Raw genomic sequence first — 15,907 nt, 5'->3', positions numbered from 1 at the left:
ATTGAAATTGAATTTTGATTATTATTTAGCATATTCTCGATAGCCAAATTTTATTATTTTATGATAGGTAATTTCGGGTTATTGAAATTATTTGAGTATATTTTGGGTATAAAATTGTGATTCCATGACTTTTATTCTTAAATCCACCTCCCCTTGGTATTTGAAATCCGGGTCAAGAAATTGAATCCCACACATATTCTTATTTCATCATGTGTAGGTTCCCTCATTGCGGAATCATTAGGGTTTAGAATTAGTAAATGTGCCCTTCATTTACTAAGGCAAACGTGAATAGAATTAGTGGATTCTATAGTAAACTCAGCAACTCATTCTGCTTTGTAGATATTAGCTAGGAATCAATTCCTCTTGAATGAATTGATACATATATTCTAAAGATAACCCTATTATACCCATTAATTTAGTTATCAAAAGAGGTTTAACTACAAGTTATGTGAACTAGTATTACCCGGCCTAGTTTGATTAACTTCTAAATAAAACACTCGTAATTATACACCACTCAGACAAATTGAGGCAACTAGTCGGCCGGTAAGATAGTTATTTTAAAACACTACTCACAACTCAGCTGAAGTAGACAAGTTGAAAAATATATAGCAGTCGATGTCAAAGAATATATATATATATATATATATATATATATATATAAAATCTCAGCTGCGTACTTCCGCATGGTGCGGATTCGGCGATTCTAGTGACCGGCGACGTGCAACGACAGTGCAGATGGTGCCGGCTGTGCTCCCCCCTCCCAACGATCATGTATGTGCCGACCGGAGCTATAGCGCTAGCCCACACCGGCCAGAATCTTGAAATTTCCATACAGTACCCATAAACTTGAAATTTCGAGATTATGACCGGCTCATACAGGAGCCCAGTCGGGAAAGAGGAGTGCAGCCCGCACCATCCGCGTCGTCGATTGCTGAAATCACCGAATCCGCATCTTCTGCACCGTGTGGACGTCCGCAGCTGAGAGGCCCTATATATGTGTGGTTTAAATTTCAAACGAAGAGACATCCTCGATCAAGCTGATTATATATAGAACAATAGAGAAGCAAATGTAATTTTGCTTTTAAAAGGATACAGATCTTTTACTCTTTTGTGTTCGTTGTTTCAGCTTAGTATTCTTCATATTTGTCCAGGTTAAAAATTGACATGCATCAATGACCAATGTGTGAAAAGATTTCACGTCACCACGAACTGCCGGATCGGAAAAGATTGATATGCATCAAGTACGTGACTACGTGTATATAATAGAGTTCACATTCACAACGTCACTCTCAAATTTTGTGGCAGAGTCAAATTTGCCAACTTTCATGATAAATTGCTAGCTACCCTCGCGCGCTACCTGACAAAGATTATCATGTAGTGTATGAGACCCCATGCCATTCTGTTGTATACATATCAAGCTTAATTACATTTATATCACGAGGAAGAAGATCAAGCTTAAATACGGGGAGAGCTAGCTAGCTGCTCCAGATATCATATATACCATTCGAGTTCTTTAGCTAGCTTGTTCTAGCAAGTCCCACTTTTAACACAGTTATTTTCATTACATCTGTGTTATACATGCGTAATATGCAGCCCAACACAGAAAGTGAGGGAGAGAAAGAGCTCACTACCAGAAAAATGGAGAATGATGAGAAAAGTACTACAGCCACAAACTTGGTGCCAGATGAGTCTGAAGTCAAGTACAGTGGGATCAAAGCCATGCCCTATGTTATTGGTAAGGAAATGGGAACTTGTTTCATAGTGATCAATAATGTCTGGATTCGTGTATTTAGAACCACTTATTTGTTGCAGGAAATGAGACTTTTGAGAAGCTAGGAACTATCGGAGCCTCAACAAACCTGTTGGTCTATCTCACCACAGTCTTCAACATGAAAAGCATCACAGCTACAACTCTCGTCAATGTCTTTAATGGCACCATCAACTTTGCTACGTTGCTGGGAGCCTTCCTCTGCGATACCTATTTCGGCCGTTATAAGACCTTGGGATTTGCTTGTGTTTCATCTTTTCTGGTATTGATTTCTATACAATCGTCTACGGTCTATCTTTGTTGCGTTTCATTATTGCATGCTTATCCTGCACAGTAATATCAAAAACTAGAAAATGTTTTCATTCTTAATCTATTTTTTCTCTGGTGGATTAATAGGGAATGCTGGTGCTAACTCTAACAGCTGCAATTGCAAAGCTACATCCTCCCCACTGTGGGAAAAGTGAGCCATGCAGTGGCCCAACATCATGGCAAATGGCATTTCTGTTGAGCGGGCTTGGACTACTAGTTGTTGGAGGTGGCGGGATTAGACCCTGCAACTTAGCCTTTGGTGCAGACCAGTTTGATCCCAATAGTGAGTCAGGGAAGAGAGGTGTTAGTAGCTTCTTCAATTGGTACTACTTCACCCTCACATTCGCCGTGATGGTCTCTTTGACGATCATTGTCTATGTGCAATCTAATGTGAGCTGGGCATGGGGGTTGGCAATCCCAACATTTCTCATGTTCTTGTCATGCACGATGTTCTTTTTGGGTTCGAAAATATATGTCAAAGTGAAACCAGATGGTAGTCCATTGACGAGTGCAGTGAGGGTTGTAGTGGCCGCGGCCAAGAAGAGGCGATTGAAGTCACCGGAGCAACCGTGGTTGTCACTTTACAATGATATACCGACAAGCTCTATCAACTCCGAGATCCCCTACACTGATCAATTCAGGTAACTCAACTATAAATCTACAATACTAAATAATAGGTCGAGGGTGACCGTGCGGCTGTTATTGATTTTTGGCTAGTTTGGTTGTTAGAAGTATCAATCAATCGCCTCTCGCATTCGATATTCATATTTCAAATTGTCAACTCGATCAGTCGCGCACATACTTTGCCTCTCACATTACCAAACAATCAATCTATTTTTGGCTAGAATAGTCGTATGCTCAAACTATGAATTGAGTGTTCGAACTATATATTTAGCATCACAAATTCAATGATAAGAACCTACGTACTTAATGATTTGCAGTATATGTTACCAATTAATTCCATATTTTATTTGTTATGTTATCCAAACTGTTCTAAATGGTAACGTACATGTCATCAGACTTAAACCAATTATCAATCTAGCAACTTATTAGAGTCTACCCTTCAAGATCTCTCACTTACAGGTGCAACATGGCATGCAATATCCTCTAAATTAAACTGAAGTGATTAAAATTTGATGTTCACTCTCTCTTCAATATATATTTTCAATTATCGTTTAATTACTATGTCGTGTATGTTCTCAGAGTCCTGGACAAAGCTGCCATCATCACCGAAGAAGACACAATCAACTTAGACGGATCAGTAGCATACCCTTGGAAACTATGCACAATGCAAGAAGTAGAACAAGTGAAATGCCTTGTTAGAGTGATCCCCATATGGTTCTCATCCCTCATATTCTACATTGCCATGGTCCAACAACAAACCTCTGTTGTCTTCCAAGCACTTCAATCCAATCGGCGCCTCAGCGGCACCAGCTTTGATATCCCTGCTGCGAGTTACACAGTGTTCACGATGCTCACCCTCACACTCTGGATCCCCCTCTACGACAGAATCATTCTTCCAAAACTGCGAAAAGTTACAGGAATAGAAGGCGGTATAACCATGCTTCAAAAGATGGCGTTTGGGATGATACTTACTATTGTAACAATGCTGGTCTCTGGCTTAGTTGAAGTGAAGAGAAGAAATTTGGCCCTGTCTAGTCCCATAGGAATGGACACAAGAACAGGTACAATTTCTTCCATGTCTGCCTTTTGGCTAATTCCACAGTTGAGCATAATAGGACTCGCCGAGGCATTTACCATCATATCCACTGTGGAGTTCTACTACAAGCAATTCCCAGAAAACATGAGAAGTATTGGTAGTTCATTTTTGTTTGTAGGGCTAGCAGGGTCGAATTACTTGAATAGTTTCCTGGTGTCGACAGTCCACCGTACCACCAACTGGCTGCCTTCGGATCTTAACAAGGGGAAGTTGGATTACTTTTACTACTTAGTTGCTGGGTTGGAGTTCATAAATTTGGTCTATTTTGTGATAGTTGCTAGGTGGTACAAGTACAAAGGAAGTGGCGGCAGTGTTGCCTCTGAAGTTGGGTTGAAAAATATGCAGTCTGATGAGAACCATCTTGTTTGATAGCTTAGACAATTGTTATAGTGTAGAAATCTCCCCTATAATGAAAATGGGTACATAGAATAATTCCTCAATGTCTTAGATATATACTACAGTTGTACACATTATATGATCATTTCAACAGTGATTACATGATTAATAATTATTGCTAAAAGCTTCAATGTACTTACTATGCACAGAAATGTCTCATACATTGCATACAAGTATATGAAAATAAAGGAAAGAAATGATTATATTGATGAGAGAAATATCCCATACATATCGAAATTGCTAAAAAAATGTATATATAGTCAAAGCATCTTCACCCGTTTTTCTATATTTTCTCAAAAATATAGAAGTAAAATTCAAAATCTCTAAAAAAATTATGTTCCAACTCCAACAGTTTCTTTATTTTGGAGATTTTTACATTTATTACAACAATATAATATTATATTTTCTTATATATTATTGTTGGAAAAAGTTGGCTTAGTCGCTTAGATTAGAGTAATTTGCAATCCTATAATGAAAAAAGTGAAGAGTTATCATTGGATTATAATGATTGATACCACACACACTAATATCGATGCATTTTTGTATAAAACCTCATACCCAAAATCCATCAGTGGTTAAATTGGGGGGAGTATCGGCATTATTAGACCTGTGTGTGTGAGATTTTATAACTACAAAATATTTCATAATTGTCGACTTGGAATAAATTATTCTTATTTTTTATTGGTTATATCTAAGTTTGAGTTGTTGGAGAAAGTGCAACCATTTAATAGTTGGTTATGTAAATTTTTGTCAAATCTTATAAATATAGAAAATCATATATTTTCTTTAATCTCTTTCTCTATTTTTTTTAGAATGAGATTGAAAAATTATTGGAGTAAAAATTGAACATTTTTTCTCCAAAATGTATAATTTGTTGGAGATGCTCTCATGTGTGTCGTGATCGCACTCAATGTATGCACGTTTTAAGTCTTCTCAGTACTAATTGTCACATTTTTACTCGAATTCTCACCATATAACCTCATGCATCTTGAGAAGATATTATCTAATTATGACAATGCTATTCAACGATTAACCTCACTCAATTTTTCTTTTCATATAACATCAATAATTAATTAGTGTCTCAATTAAAAAGACGTTATTAAAAGGCCATAATAGTGGGAAGACCAAACGTATGCTCGTCGCATAGTGATAGTCAAGTAGAACATATATACCTATGAGAAACGTATGTCAAAAGGCAACTGATTGCAAATACTGAAACACTCACAAAGTCCATTATCTAACTAATCATGAAGAATAGTAGTTGCAAGTCGCAACGCATCAAGCGACCAAACCCAAAACGCAAACCTATGCCAGCCACAAGAAGAAAATATCAGTTTTTCTCCATTTATGAACAGAGACTGTCGTTTACATTTTTCCAATAAATGCCTGTCTGGTTATCATCTTCATATAAGATATTCTCAATTTTAAGTAGGTTTGCATGAGCCAGGAGCGTGTTTCATATGTATATATATATGTCGACTATACACAAACTCTCTTAAAAACTCGAAGATATCGAGCTAAACCCCATAATGGGGGTATAATACCCCAAACCTTCAATTACATTCATTAGGTAATATCAAGGATATTTCATCAGGAAATTTGATTTACATTTGTTTTTGGTAGATGTATTATTCAACATTTTGAGGAAGAAAAGTTGTGATATTCTTGCTATTTGGTTTTGCCAACAGAAAGTCTTTTGTAAATGGGAAATCTCTGAAAACAATTGGACCGGTAGTCATAGAGTACAGACTTAGTGGTCCAACAACAACAAAAAACAAATCTCACAAATCACTTTTGTCCTAATCAAACTGGTAAAAATACAACAAGTTGCGTACAGGTAAGGTTCTAGAAGCTCAACCGGTTTTGGTGTAGTGCTAGCATGTTATAATTGCATGTTGGGGAAATGTTAATGCAATACTCTTAATAATCATTCATGTGAAAAACATCTTATTTACTCTCCGGCCCGAAGTGGTTCACTCACTCATCCACCATTTTTGTATAAAAAAAAAGGTTCTAGAAGCTCATGAGTCATGCTCCATCAATTTTAGCTTTTCATTATGTTTTACTTCTTAATTATGTACCTTTTTGCCTGAAGCCTTTAGCTAGCACTGACTTCACTCTTAATATCCCAGAAGGTGTTTTAGAGAGACTACGAGATGGAGAACCGTGAACGAGAAACCATGGTGGAAGTGGAGAAGGGTGATGGTCAGTGTTTCATAGCTGAAGAGAAAGTAATCTACAGAGGGTTGAAAACCATGCCATTTGTCATAGGTGAGAGATACTGAGATTTGAGAAATGACCCGTTCCTCAGTTTTGGTGATCTCCATCATGCAGTTAGTTCTTTCTGTTTAATCATATATAGTTTCGGTTTTTGGTGTTTTTCTTGATTCTGAGTGACCCTTTTGCTCAAAATTGCAGGAAATGAAACCTTTGAGAAGCTAGGAGCCATTGGCACCTTATCCAACCTCTTGGTCTATCTCACTACTGTGTTCAACATGAGCAGCATTAAAGCTGCAACTATCCTCAACATCTTCAATGGCACCACCAATTTCTCTACTTTGATTGGAGCTTTTGTATCCGACACTTACTGGGGCCGTTTCAAGACCGTTGCTTTTGCTTCAATTGCTTCCTTAATGGTACTTGAATTATACTACCATCTTCTTTTTCTGGTCGAATATCTACTTAAGTTCATATATATATACGGGGCTTTTCAGGTATATATATATAGACACACTTTATGAAACCTGAATGTGGCATCACAAGGAGTTATATTGACTAATATTAAATGCATATAGTAACAAGGACTAGCTGACTAGCAGAAATACAACTCTGAAGTAGATTGTTGGTACTGCAGAAAGTAGATCATTCAGATCAAAACTTGGTCTAGTTTGATTGCTCTAGTATAAGTGCTTGTGTTATTCTCCAAAAAAAAAAATCTATGTTCAATCATTTGCCGGAAGAGCTTTACTTATTAGCACAGTGTTCATTTATATTCCAAGATACTGAAAGCTATTTCCGAAAAAGATCTTTTGACAGTTCTAGAACCAAATGCAACTTAAAGTAGCAAGCTTTATAGAGAGGATCAACATTTTCTGTAGTGCTATGCAAGACTGACCTCAGCGAGATTTTCTATGTCCTCAACATATCAAAGTGGAACTGATTCTAGTGTTTTGGTTCTTTACCTTCTGCCAAGGGGCTGATCTTGATAGACTTCACTGCGGTATTCAAGAACCTCCATCCTCACAAATGCAATGCACAAGAGTGCGAAGGCCCAACAGCTGGTCATTTGGCATTCTTGGCAGCCGGTCTCGGACTACTAATAGTAGGAGCAGCTGGGATCAGACCATGTAACTTTGCATTTGGAGCAGACCAGTTCAACCCGAAAACCGAAGCTGGGAAAAAAGGAGTCAATAGCTTCTTCAATTGGTACTTCTTCACCTTCACTGTTGCACAGATGTTGTCCTTGACAGTGATTGTTTACGTTCAGTCAAATGTTAGCTGGTCTATGGGGTTCGCTATACCAGCCATGCTGATGTTCTTGTCATGTGGACTCTTCTTCATGGGTTCAAAATTGTATGTGAAAGTGAAAGCCAATGGTAGTCCAATGACAAGTGTGGCACAGGTCCTAGTGGTTGCTTTTAAGAAAAGGAAATTGAAGCAACCAGAGCAACCGTGGCTCTCCCTCTTTGTTTATATGCCTCCCAGTTCAATCAACTCAAAGCTTCCTTACACACATCAATTCAGGTAATTATACTTTACTGTTGTATTGCCTTCACATTGTATAACAGAAGTCCACAAATTGACTTGTTACCACCTCCCTCAGATGCCTTGACAAAGCAGCAATCTTGCTGTCGGAAGACGAAGTAAACACAGATGGATCTGCAGCCAATCCATGGAGGCTTTGCAGCATGCAGCAAGTAGAAGAAGTGAAATGTCTGGTGAGAGTCTTACCAATATGGTCTGCAGCGCTGGTGTACTATGTTGTTATAGTCCAACAAAACACCTATGCAACCTTCCAAGCTCTTCAATCTGATAGAAGACTTGGAAAACACTTTGAGATTCCAGCCGCATCCTACTATGTCTTCTTGATGCTGGCCATGACCATTTGGATCCCCATCTATGACCGACTTCTCGTCCCATTTCTCCAAAGACGCACAGGGATAGAAGGAGGCATCACAGTGCTGCAGAGAATTGGAGCTGGCATTTTTCTGTCTATTGTCTCCATGATAGTCTCTGCACTCGTAGAAGACCGTCGAAGATCACTAGCTCTTACCAAACCAATCCCTGGAATCAGAACAAGGGGTGACGTTTCTTCTCTGCCGGGCTTCTGGTTGATTCCTCAGCTCGCATTGGCTGGACTTGCAGAAGCATTCACTGCCATTGGTCAAGTTGAGTTCTACTACAAGCAATTCCCTGAAAACATGAGAAGCATTGCAGGGTCTCTCTTCTTTTGTGGACATGCAGGTTCAAGTTACTTGAGTGGTTTCTTGATTGCAATAGTTCACAAAACCACAGAAGGTGCTGCAACTGGAAACTGGCTGCCGGAAGATCTCAACAAGGGGAGACTTGATTACTATTACTACATGATTGCTGCTTTTGGAGTCGTTAATTTCGGATACTTTTTGCTCATTGCGAGTTGGTATCAGTATAAAGGTACCGGGATCGATAGTAGTACACTTGAAGTCGAAGTTACTGAGAAAGTGGCCTAAACAACCTGTATGTGGCGGAATTTAGCCAGGAGCGCTTTAGAGCTCTCCGGTGAGCTTCAGTACACGGAACTCACAGCTTTTAACCTAACATTTTGATATTATAAATGCATCTTCACCGTGAAACTTTTACTTCTTATGAGTAAATCACTTGAGAATATATTCAGTTACATTATAATTATTCAACCTGAACCATTCTTACTTATAAGTAGTTCACCCGGTGAACTTTGTATTATGAAACTCAACAATCCGCTCTAGAGTGCTCCTAGGAATTTAATTGTAAAATATATTAGGCTGAGATGAACTTTGATCGAGTGTTATTCCAAATTAAGTACGTCAAAGAACCTGAGAAACTCATCAATCCTCAGATACCCAACTCCACGAACGTATTCCCAGTTGAACGTGGAGTACTATGTTAGAGAGAGTATTCTACAGAATGAGATTTGATCTCGTTTTCATGTCACCAATGGTTTGGATTGATTGAGCAGCTTATATACTCTTTCGCTAGTCATGTGGAGTTGTCACGAGGGAAAGGAATATTAAGGGGATAGAGGATAAGGAATTAGAAAACAGCTGATTGCACTCATTTTTTACATGCCAAAAATAAACTTAAAAGCAGAGTAGCAAATTTGAAAGGATTTCCCTACGATGTTACTCAAAACATGCCGAGTGCCTGTCTTTACACTCAGCAGTACTAGGAATTTCTTACAAGTATAGTGAATGAACTGTCCTGAACTAGACTGTGTATGCTTGCTGAATTGTGTCGATGTCAAGACCCTTCAATCGCACCACTGACTCTACGTGACCTTTCAGTGTATTCAGTTCTCTCAACCTACACAAGATTGAATTTGGGGTTAAAAAAATTTCGGGAAATCAAAGTACAGAACATTATACAGAGTATCAAGCTATGAGCAAAAGATTGCTGCTCACCTTGCAATTTCAGCTCTTCTTTTGGCTTCTTCAGCCATATGATTGAGCTCTGTGAAATGTGTTCTTTCGGTAAACATCTTGGTATCTGGTGGTTGCAGACCATGCAGTGTTCTTTGTGCATGTGCCCATTGAAGCTCACGCTGTTCCTTTCCAAAGTCCTTTTGCCTAGTGAAAGCAACCTTAAAAACAAAATAATCCCTCAGACCACAGCTCGCAGAAAAGTCTCTGCACAAGTAAACCTATTAAAGGAAAACGAAAACATACCCTTTGCTCAATGAGAAGATCCCAAGCCTTTCCGCTGAGAGCATAACGTATCATGAACTTTATGATATCCAGAGGGATATAGAAGATGATGTTATAGAGCCAGATCACCCCAGCCCAGCCCCATCCAATCCCTTCAATTGCAGCAAAACTCCAGTTAGCATACACTGCTATCAGGGTGGCAATCTGCTCAAAATGGAGGATAAAAGTTCAGTGCTCCCTCTCAATCAAACAAAATGTTTCCATAATTGAGAGTATTTTGTAATCTGCTCACCAGCTGGGCTATCAGGAAAGCCACAACAAGTAACATTCCAGGCCGCTCAACAAAGGACCAACTTCGAGAGCGTGTAACAAAAATTAGGGCCTGGCTAATGATGCTCACTTGTAGATATATAGCAGAGGCCAGTTTCCGGAAATCATCATTAGCTGTTTTCTCAAGAGTTGACACCCCGAATATTCTCTGTAAAGAAATAGGCCCAGATATCAATAAACTGGGACGAAAAATCACATGCAGTTGGCTAGCAGCTCCAGGAATGCAGGACAAAAAACAATGGACCAGCCCTGATGAGAACATATTATAAATAGAACGAGGCAGATATACTCACTGGGAAGAAGTCTGTTTTGTATGCTGCCCAAAAGAATATCACAGTCATTATTGCCAAATAGGTACCAAGCACAATTCCAGTTGCAAAAATCTCTGACAGCTTCCAGCTATCAGGCATAGGAGATGGTTTAACCCTATCCTTTGATATCGTCATGATGGTACCTAAAAAAGGGCATAATGCTAGTAAGTTGATGCGCAGGTACTAGCCCATTAAGATATCACTTCATCAGAAGCAAGGACAAGAAGAAAATTTGTTGTGTATTAAGGACTCTAGCCAACCAATTTCTACAGAAGAAAACACATGACAGCAATATTGAGCTCTACTAACATGAGTAACATCTATAGAGAGAGAGAGAGAGAGAGAGAGAGAGAGAGAGAGAGGTTTTGAATGGGGAAAGAAAGAACAAACCATCATTGAGGATCGCAATAATAAGCACCATGAAAGGTGGAAAATCAAACTTCCATATGAGGGCCAGCAACATGAAACCCATCTGCAAACATATTAAACAGTCAGATGAGTGCAAAATAATTTTAATTTAAAACAAATCGAAACAGATTGATCTACATGTACCAAACCAAAAAAAAAACACACTTACCACTATACGAATTGTGATGGAAACAGCATATATCTGCCAACACAAATAACAGAATTTGGCTATCAATACTGCTGCACCAGTAATGCGTAAAACAAGTGGTCAATCACATTATAAATCAAAGCTTACTGTGTAATTTTTCATCCTCTGGAAGATTGCCCGACTAGTCAAAACAGCACTAATGATAACACTGAGGCCAGGTTCAGTTAGCACAATATCAGACGCACTACGGGCTGCATCTGTTGCATCAGCAACAGCAATACCAATATCAGCTTTTTTAAGGGCAGGAGCATCATTAACTCCATCACCAGTCATTCCACAGATATGTTTCATTGCTTGCAAGCGTTTAACAATCTCGTATTTGTGCTCTGTACCAAACAATATCTTAACAATCATTTTAAGAGGGTCGACAACGGTTGCAGGGAAAGAAAGTAAATTGTAAAACTTGTGCCAAGCATGAATCAAAGCCTGTAACGGAAAGGACGAAACATACCTGGGAAAACACCAGCAAAGCCATCAGCTTTTTCTATCAGATCATCAATGGGTAGAGCTGCAATCGACTCATCCTTATTTTGTCCTAGCAAAGCAGATGAAGGATACATATTGGTTCCCATTCCCAAACGACGTCCCGTTTCCTTTCCTATGGCCAGTTGATCACCTGAGAACAATCTTGATCAGACAAAAACATAAACAAAGTACTCAATCACATCAAATAATCACTCGTTTCTTATAAAGCTGAAAGGAGTGGTGCCAGAAACACAATTGAAATACATATAACAATAAGAAAGTTTACTAATCAGTATTAACATCACTAAACAAATAGAACAGAACAAAATTCAATTGATTTCAACATCAGGTCATATCATATCTACTTTATCACACATCAAACATAATATTAAAACACAGAATATAGAATTTAAACAGCAATACATGTTAAGACATATACATATATATATGATATCGTCAGTATATCACAACATATCACCCCCATAATCACATAGAGACAAAAGATGTTTTTGAAAGCTAAGGAGTTAGACAGCATAAAATTTGTTAAGATGCAACAGAGAATTATTTAGACATGCTAGATTTTCCACAAGCGGGGACACTAAAAATTAAGCTACAACAAATAGCACACCTGTAATCATTTTTACATTTACTCCAAGATTTAAAGCCCTCTGTATCGTCTCTGCACTGTCATGCCTAGGTGGGTCAAAGAGTGGCATTAGACCAATGAACTGCCATGGGCCTCCAGCACCTTCTTTGACTCCTTCTGGAACTTCCTGCATGATAAAACAAATGAATTAAAATATAATAAAAGTTTAACATTTGAACATTTAAAAATAAATCAGAAATGCATAAACCTGGTATGATACAGCAAGAGACCGTAACCCTCGCTCAGCAAATTTATCAATCACTGCATGAACTCTGCGCTCAATGTCTGACTTATTGTGGGCGAGATGGAGTATCTAAAAAAAAAAAGATAAGTTACATTTATATATATATACACACATATACATATATTTCAGCGACGAGTTAGGAAATATTAGCAAAAGGGATAACAACAATACCATAGAAAGGAGAAAAATTACCTGCTCAGGTGCACCTTTGCTAACTCTATGCATTTTACCATCACGGTCAACATAAGTCAGTGCAGTACGCTTATCAGTAGGATTGAAAGGAAGGAAGTGTATTTCTTGAATGCCAGCACGTGCCTTTTCATGGGAATAAAGATAAATGTATCTAAATTAGACAGCAGTAACATATGTATTTCAGACAAACTCGACCTTAAAGATGTTCCTATATTGGCAAAATGCCAATATTTACCTCCTTAGGATCTGCCAGCATCCCAACTATGGCAGTATCTATTGCATCTTGATTCTCTACCCTGGATGCTCGAGCTGCCATCAGAACAACAGTATCTGGATCCACTCCTTTTGCAAAAACCTACAAGTTAAAAGTCGACCAGACATTTTAATAAGAATTTCATCAAGAAAAAGCAATTCATATAACAAAAGGCAGCGCTCTCCTAAACAACCTCAATAAGATTTTTATCAACTGTGAGCTTGTTCAGTGTTAGGGTTCCTGTTTTATCACTACAAAGCACATCCATGCCCGCCATCTCTTCAATTGCTGTCATTCTCTTTGTGATAGCTCCCTGCAGTCAGCATTAACAAAAGTAATCATTTACACACACAATCTATCATGAAAAGTTTTACCTTCACAAGGAAATAAGCCAACCTGTTGTGCTAATCTATGAGAACCAATTGCCATTGTCACGGACAGAACTGTGGGCATTGCAATAGGAATTCCACCAATGAGAAGCACAAGTAGATTGTCAATTCCAGGTCGATACTCTCGGTCTTGAATAGGGTACATGACAATTATCTCTATTACCATGCCCACAGCAATAGAGCATATGCAGAAATTCCCTATGGCAGTCAAGACCTAAGAATGAAAAGAAAAAGATTGTGTAAGTCACACAATGTGCAAAAAGTTCAGTAGTACATGATAATAAATAACAGTATAGTTTTCTTACCTTTTGGAAGTGGCCCACTTGGTTAGTGCTATCAACAAGGTGAGCAGCCTTCCCAAAGAAAGTATGCACACCGGTGGCAATGACCACTGCTTCAATCTCTCCTTGTTTGCAAGTTGACCCAGAGTACACACCATCCCCAGGGCCTTTTGTCACGGGAAGAGATTCGCCTGTAAGTGCAGACTGCATATTGATATAAATACATCAGAATTAGCCACAATGTTCCAACTTCCCTACATAGGTTCTAAATTTGTAAATTTGAACATAATTAAAACTAAAGAAAGACCACAGATGCAGTCGCAACCTGATCAATTTTTAAGGGATCCCCTTCAAGTAGCCGTGCATCAGCTGGAACGATATCACCAAGTTTGATACTAATTATGTCACCAGGTACTAGGACAGCAGCATCTTGCTCGTTCCACCTTCCATCTCGAAGAACCTTCACGTATAGTTCGTTTAAAATGGAACCAACAAACAAATTCAAGTACACATCACCCTAAACTCCTACTCATACATCAATTAAAGACCAAAACGTAACTTACACACTACTGTGTTCAGTGTTCACCATAACGGATACAGTAACTACCCAAAAACAAAAGGACAACAAGTTGGCAAATCTGATACCTTAGCTTTAGGAGCAAGACGAGCCATGAGAGCAGCTGCAGCATTACCCGCATTGTTTTCCTCAATGAAACTAATGGTGGAGTTGATAACCAGTAGAGTGATAATACCCACAAAATCTTGCCAGTCAGGTGGCTTGCCCTGCATAGAGATAAACAAACGTCACAAATTAACAACATATTACCAAAACAAAAAACAGAAGCAGCCTCACAGAACAAGCAACAGTAACCCGAAAACCGCTTAGCACTCACTCCTCCATTCGCAAGCGCAATGGCCATTATAGCAGCAGCTTCCATAACCCATGAGAGAGGGTTCCACATAAACCCCAGAAACTTGAAAATTTTGCTCTCCTGCAACACACACCATACCACACAACTGTGAGAACATGAACAAGAAAACACAGTTTATGAAATACAAGAAGAAAAACAAGAAAAGAAGGCTGTGAATATGAGAAAAGCTAACCTGCTTTTCCTCAAGTTTGTTGTGCCCGAAAATGGTTAACCTTTCCTCAGCAGCCTCACTGGTGAGACCCTCTTTGCTACATCTCAGATTCTCAAGCACCTCCTCAATTGGTATGTTTTCCTACAACCACACACTTTATAAGAACCAAAACCCAAAAACCAAACCACACAGAAAACAAAACCCATCAAAAAAACAAAGCACAAAGCTTCAAACTTTTTCTCAGATCTATATACCAAATCAACCGTCTCCTTCAGCACGGCGTCAAGCACTTCCGGTTTCTCCTCCGCCATCTCTCCTTCCTCTCGTCACAGCTCTACAGAAGAAGAAGCATTCACCCCAAAAGATCAGAACAACAACAACAAGAAACCACGAACCCAAGAAAAAAGACTGCAACTTTATGAAGGCTAAAACAGAAGGGGTGAGTTTCAGAGGAAGATGAGCAGCACCCAGTTGTAAAGATTTGATTTTTATGAGAATAGAGTGAAATGAGGGTGACCTGCTTCACCAATAACGCAGAAAGAGGATGATGAACCGCTCAGAGAGTGTGGCAAAGAGCAGTCAGTAACAGTCCCAAGCTTTTCCACTACCTCTCTTTGTATGTCAATGAAAAATCCTTGCTTGATAAGACCCCTCTCTATATTATAACCTAAACTTTTCTTTGGTAAATTTTGTGACCTTAATGCAAGTAAAAACACCAACTTTCCTCTCTCTTTTTGTTTTTTTATAGATGGGGTGACTAACCAAAGCCATTGAATCATGAATTGCACATGCACTGTTGGCCAAGTTTTTTTTTTACCTTTCTTGTTGTTTTTTGTTTATTCAAGTTACCCTTTTGTTTTTTGTGATTTTTTTTAGTTTGGAATATCTTTTTTTTTTTTTTTGAGAAAGAGTTTAGAATATCTTTTAGAGTGGAAAAGATGGTAATTTTAGATCCAGACAAACGTGAAAACGTTTTTTCAGGTAGTGGAAAGGTTGTACGTGGTTTAGTGACGAGAAGAATCTCC

General features: G+C 38.6%; 3 protein-coding genes across 4 annotated transcripts; 2 read left to right on the top strand and 1 right to left on the bottom strand.

Moving 5' to 3' along the window:
- Nucleotides 1-1,471: 1,471 nt before the first annotated feature.
- Nucleotides 1,472-4,226, top strand: LOC126794677 (protein NRT1/ PTR FAMILY 2.10-like). Its single transcript, XM_050521444.1, has 4 exons — nt 1,472-1,735; nt 1,813-2,030; nt 2,165-2,718; nt 3,281-4,226. The coding sequence occupies exons 1-4, from the start codon at nt 1,579-1,581 to the stop codon at nt 4,164-4,166; spliced, it is 1,815 nt and encodes a 604-aa protein (XP_050377401.1). The 5' UTR covers nt 1,472-1,578; the 3' UTR covers nt 4,167-4,226.
- A 2,081-nt stretch (nt 4,227-6,307) lies between these two features.
- Nucleotides 6,308-9,031, top strand: LOC126793866 (protein NRT1/ PTR FAMILY 2.11-like). The gene is made up of 4 exons (XM_050520494.1): nt 6,308-6,464; nt 6,612-6,829; nt 7,387-7,937; nt 8,017-9,031. Exons 1-4 carry the CDS (start codon nt 6,350-6,352, stop codon nt 8,900-8,902), a joined length of 1,770 nt encoding a protein of 589 aa, XP_050376451.1. The 5' UTR covers nt 6,308-6,349; the 3' UTR covers nt 8,903-9,031.
- Nucleotides 9,032-9,428: 397 nt separating this feature from the next.
- On the bottom strand, nt 9,429-15,536 carry LOC126796146 (ATPase 11, plasma membrane-type). Of its 2 annotated transcripts, none has more exons than XM_050522911.1 (22): nt 15,400-15,536; nt 15,137-15,216; nt 14,904-15,023; nt 14,693-14,791; nt 14,445-14,582; nt 14,125-14,259; nt 13,824-14,003; nt 13,526-13,732; nt 13,323-13,442; nt 13,112-13,231; nt 12,877-12,999; nt 12,649-12,753; nt 12,423-12,567; nt 11,781-11,945; nt 11,417-11,655; nt 11,291-11,323; nt 11,104-11,185; nt 10,696-10,856; nt 10,365-10,550; nt 10,094-10,276; nt 9,830-10,008; nt 9,429-9,731 (listed from the first exon to the last, which is right to left on the bottom strand). In XM_050522911.1, the coding sequence occupies exons 2-22, from the start codon at nt 15,191-15,193 to the stop codon at nt 9,635-9,637; spliced, it is 2,874 nt and encodes a 957-aa protein (XP_050378868.1). In that variant the 5' UTR covers nt 15,194-15,216; nt 15,400-15,536; the 3' UTR covers nt 9,429-9,634. The 2 variants fall into 2 exon arrangements, with proteins under 2 accessions (XP_050378868.1, XP_050378869.1); XM_050522912.1 differs by having other exon boundaries at nt 15,350-15,458.
- Between the last annotated feature and the right edge of the window lie 371 nt (nt 15,537-15,907).

The sequence above is a fragment of the Argentina anserina genome, chromosome 5 (assembly GCF_933775445.1).
Source record: "Argentina anserina chromosome 5, drPotAnse1.1, whole genome shotgun sequence".
Taxonomy (NCBI): domain Eukaryota; kingdom Viridiplantae; phylum Streptophyta; class Magnoliopsida; order Rosales; family Rosaceae; genus Argentina; species Argentina anserina.
The sequence above is the reverse complement of the archived record's forward strand: the minus strand, read 5'-3'. Positions and strand labels throughout refer to the sequence as shown.

Bases quoted from the DNA above. Each gene is read 5' to 3' on its own strand.
- LOC126794677 (XM_050521444.1), top strand. From the start codon at position 1,579: ATGCGTAATATGCAGCCCAACACAGAAAGTGAGGGAGAGAAAGAGCTC. The intron at 1,736-1,812 runs GTAAGGAAATGG...TATTTGTTGCAG, and splicing joins AGCCATGCCCTATGTTATTG to GAAATGAGACTTTTGAGAAG. The intron at 2,719-3,280 runs GTAACTCAACTA...GTATGTTCTCAG, and splicing joins CCCTACACTGATCAATTCAG to AGTCCTGGACAAAGCTGCCA.
- LOC126793866 (XM_050520494.1), top strand. From the start codon at position 6,350: ATGGAGAACCGTGAACGAGAAACCATGGTGGAAGTGGAGAAGGGTGAT. The intron at 6,830-7,386 runs GTACTTGAATTA...CCTTCTGCCAAG, and splicing joins CTTCAATTGCTTCCTTAATG to GGGCTGATCTTGATAGACTT. The intron at 7,938-8,016 runs GTAATTATACTT...CACCTCCCTCAG, and splicing joins CCTTACACACATCAATTCAG to ATGCCTTGACAAAGCAGCAA.
- LOC126796146 (XM_050522911.1), bottom strand. From the start codon at position 15,193: ATGGCGGAGGAGAAACCGGAAGTGCTTGACGCCGTGCTGAAGGAGACG. The intron at 14,792-14,903 runs GTTAGCTTTTCT...TGTGTGTTGCAG, and splicing joins ACAAACTTGAGGAAAAGCAG to GAGAGCAAAATTTTCAAGTT. The intron at 10,551-10,695 runs GTGAGTATATCT...ATTTCTTTACAG, and splicing joins ACAAAACAGACTTCTTCCCA to AGAATATTCGGGGTGTCAAC.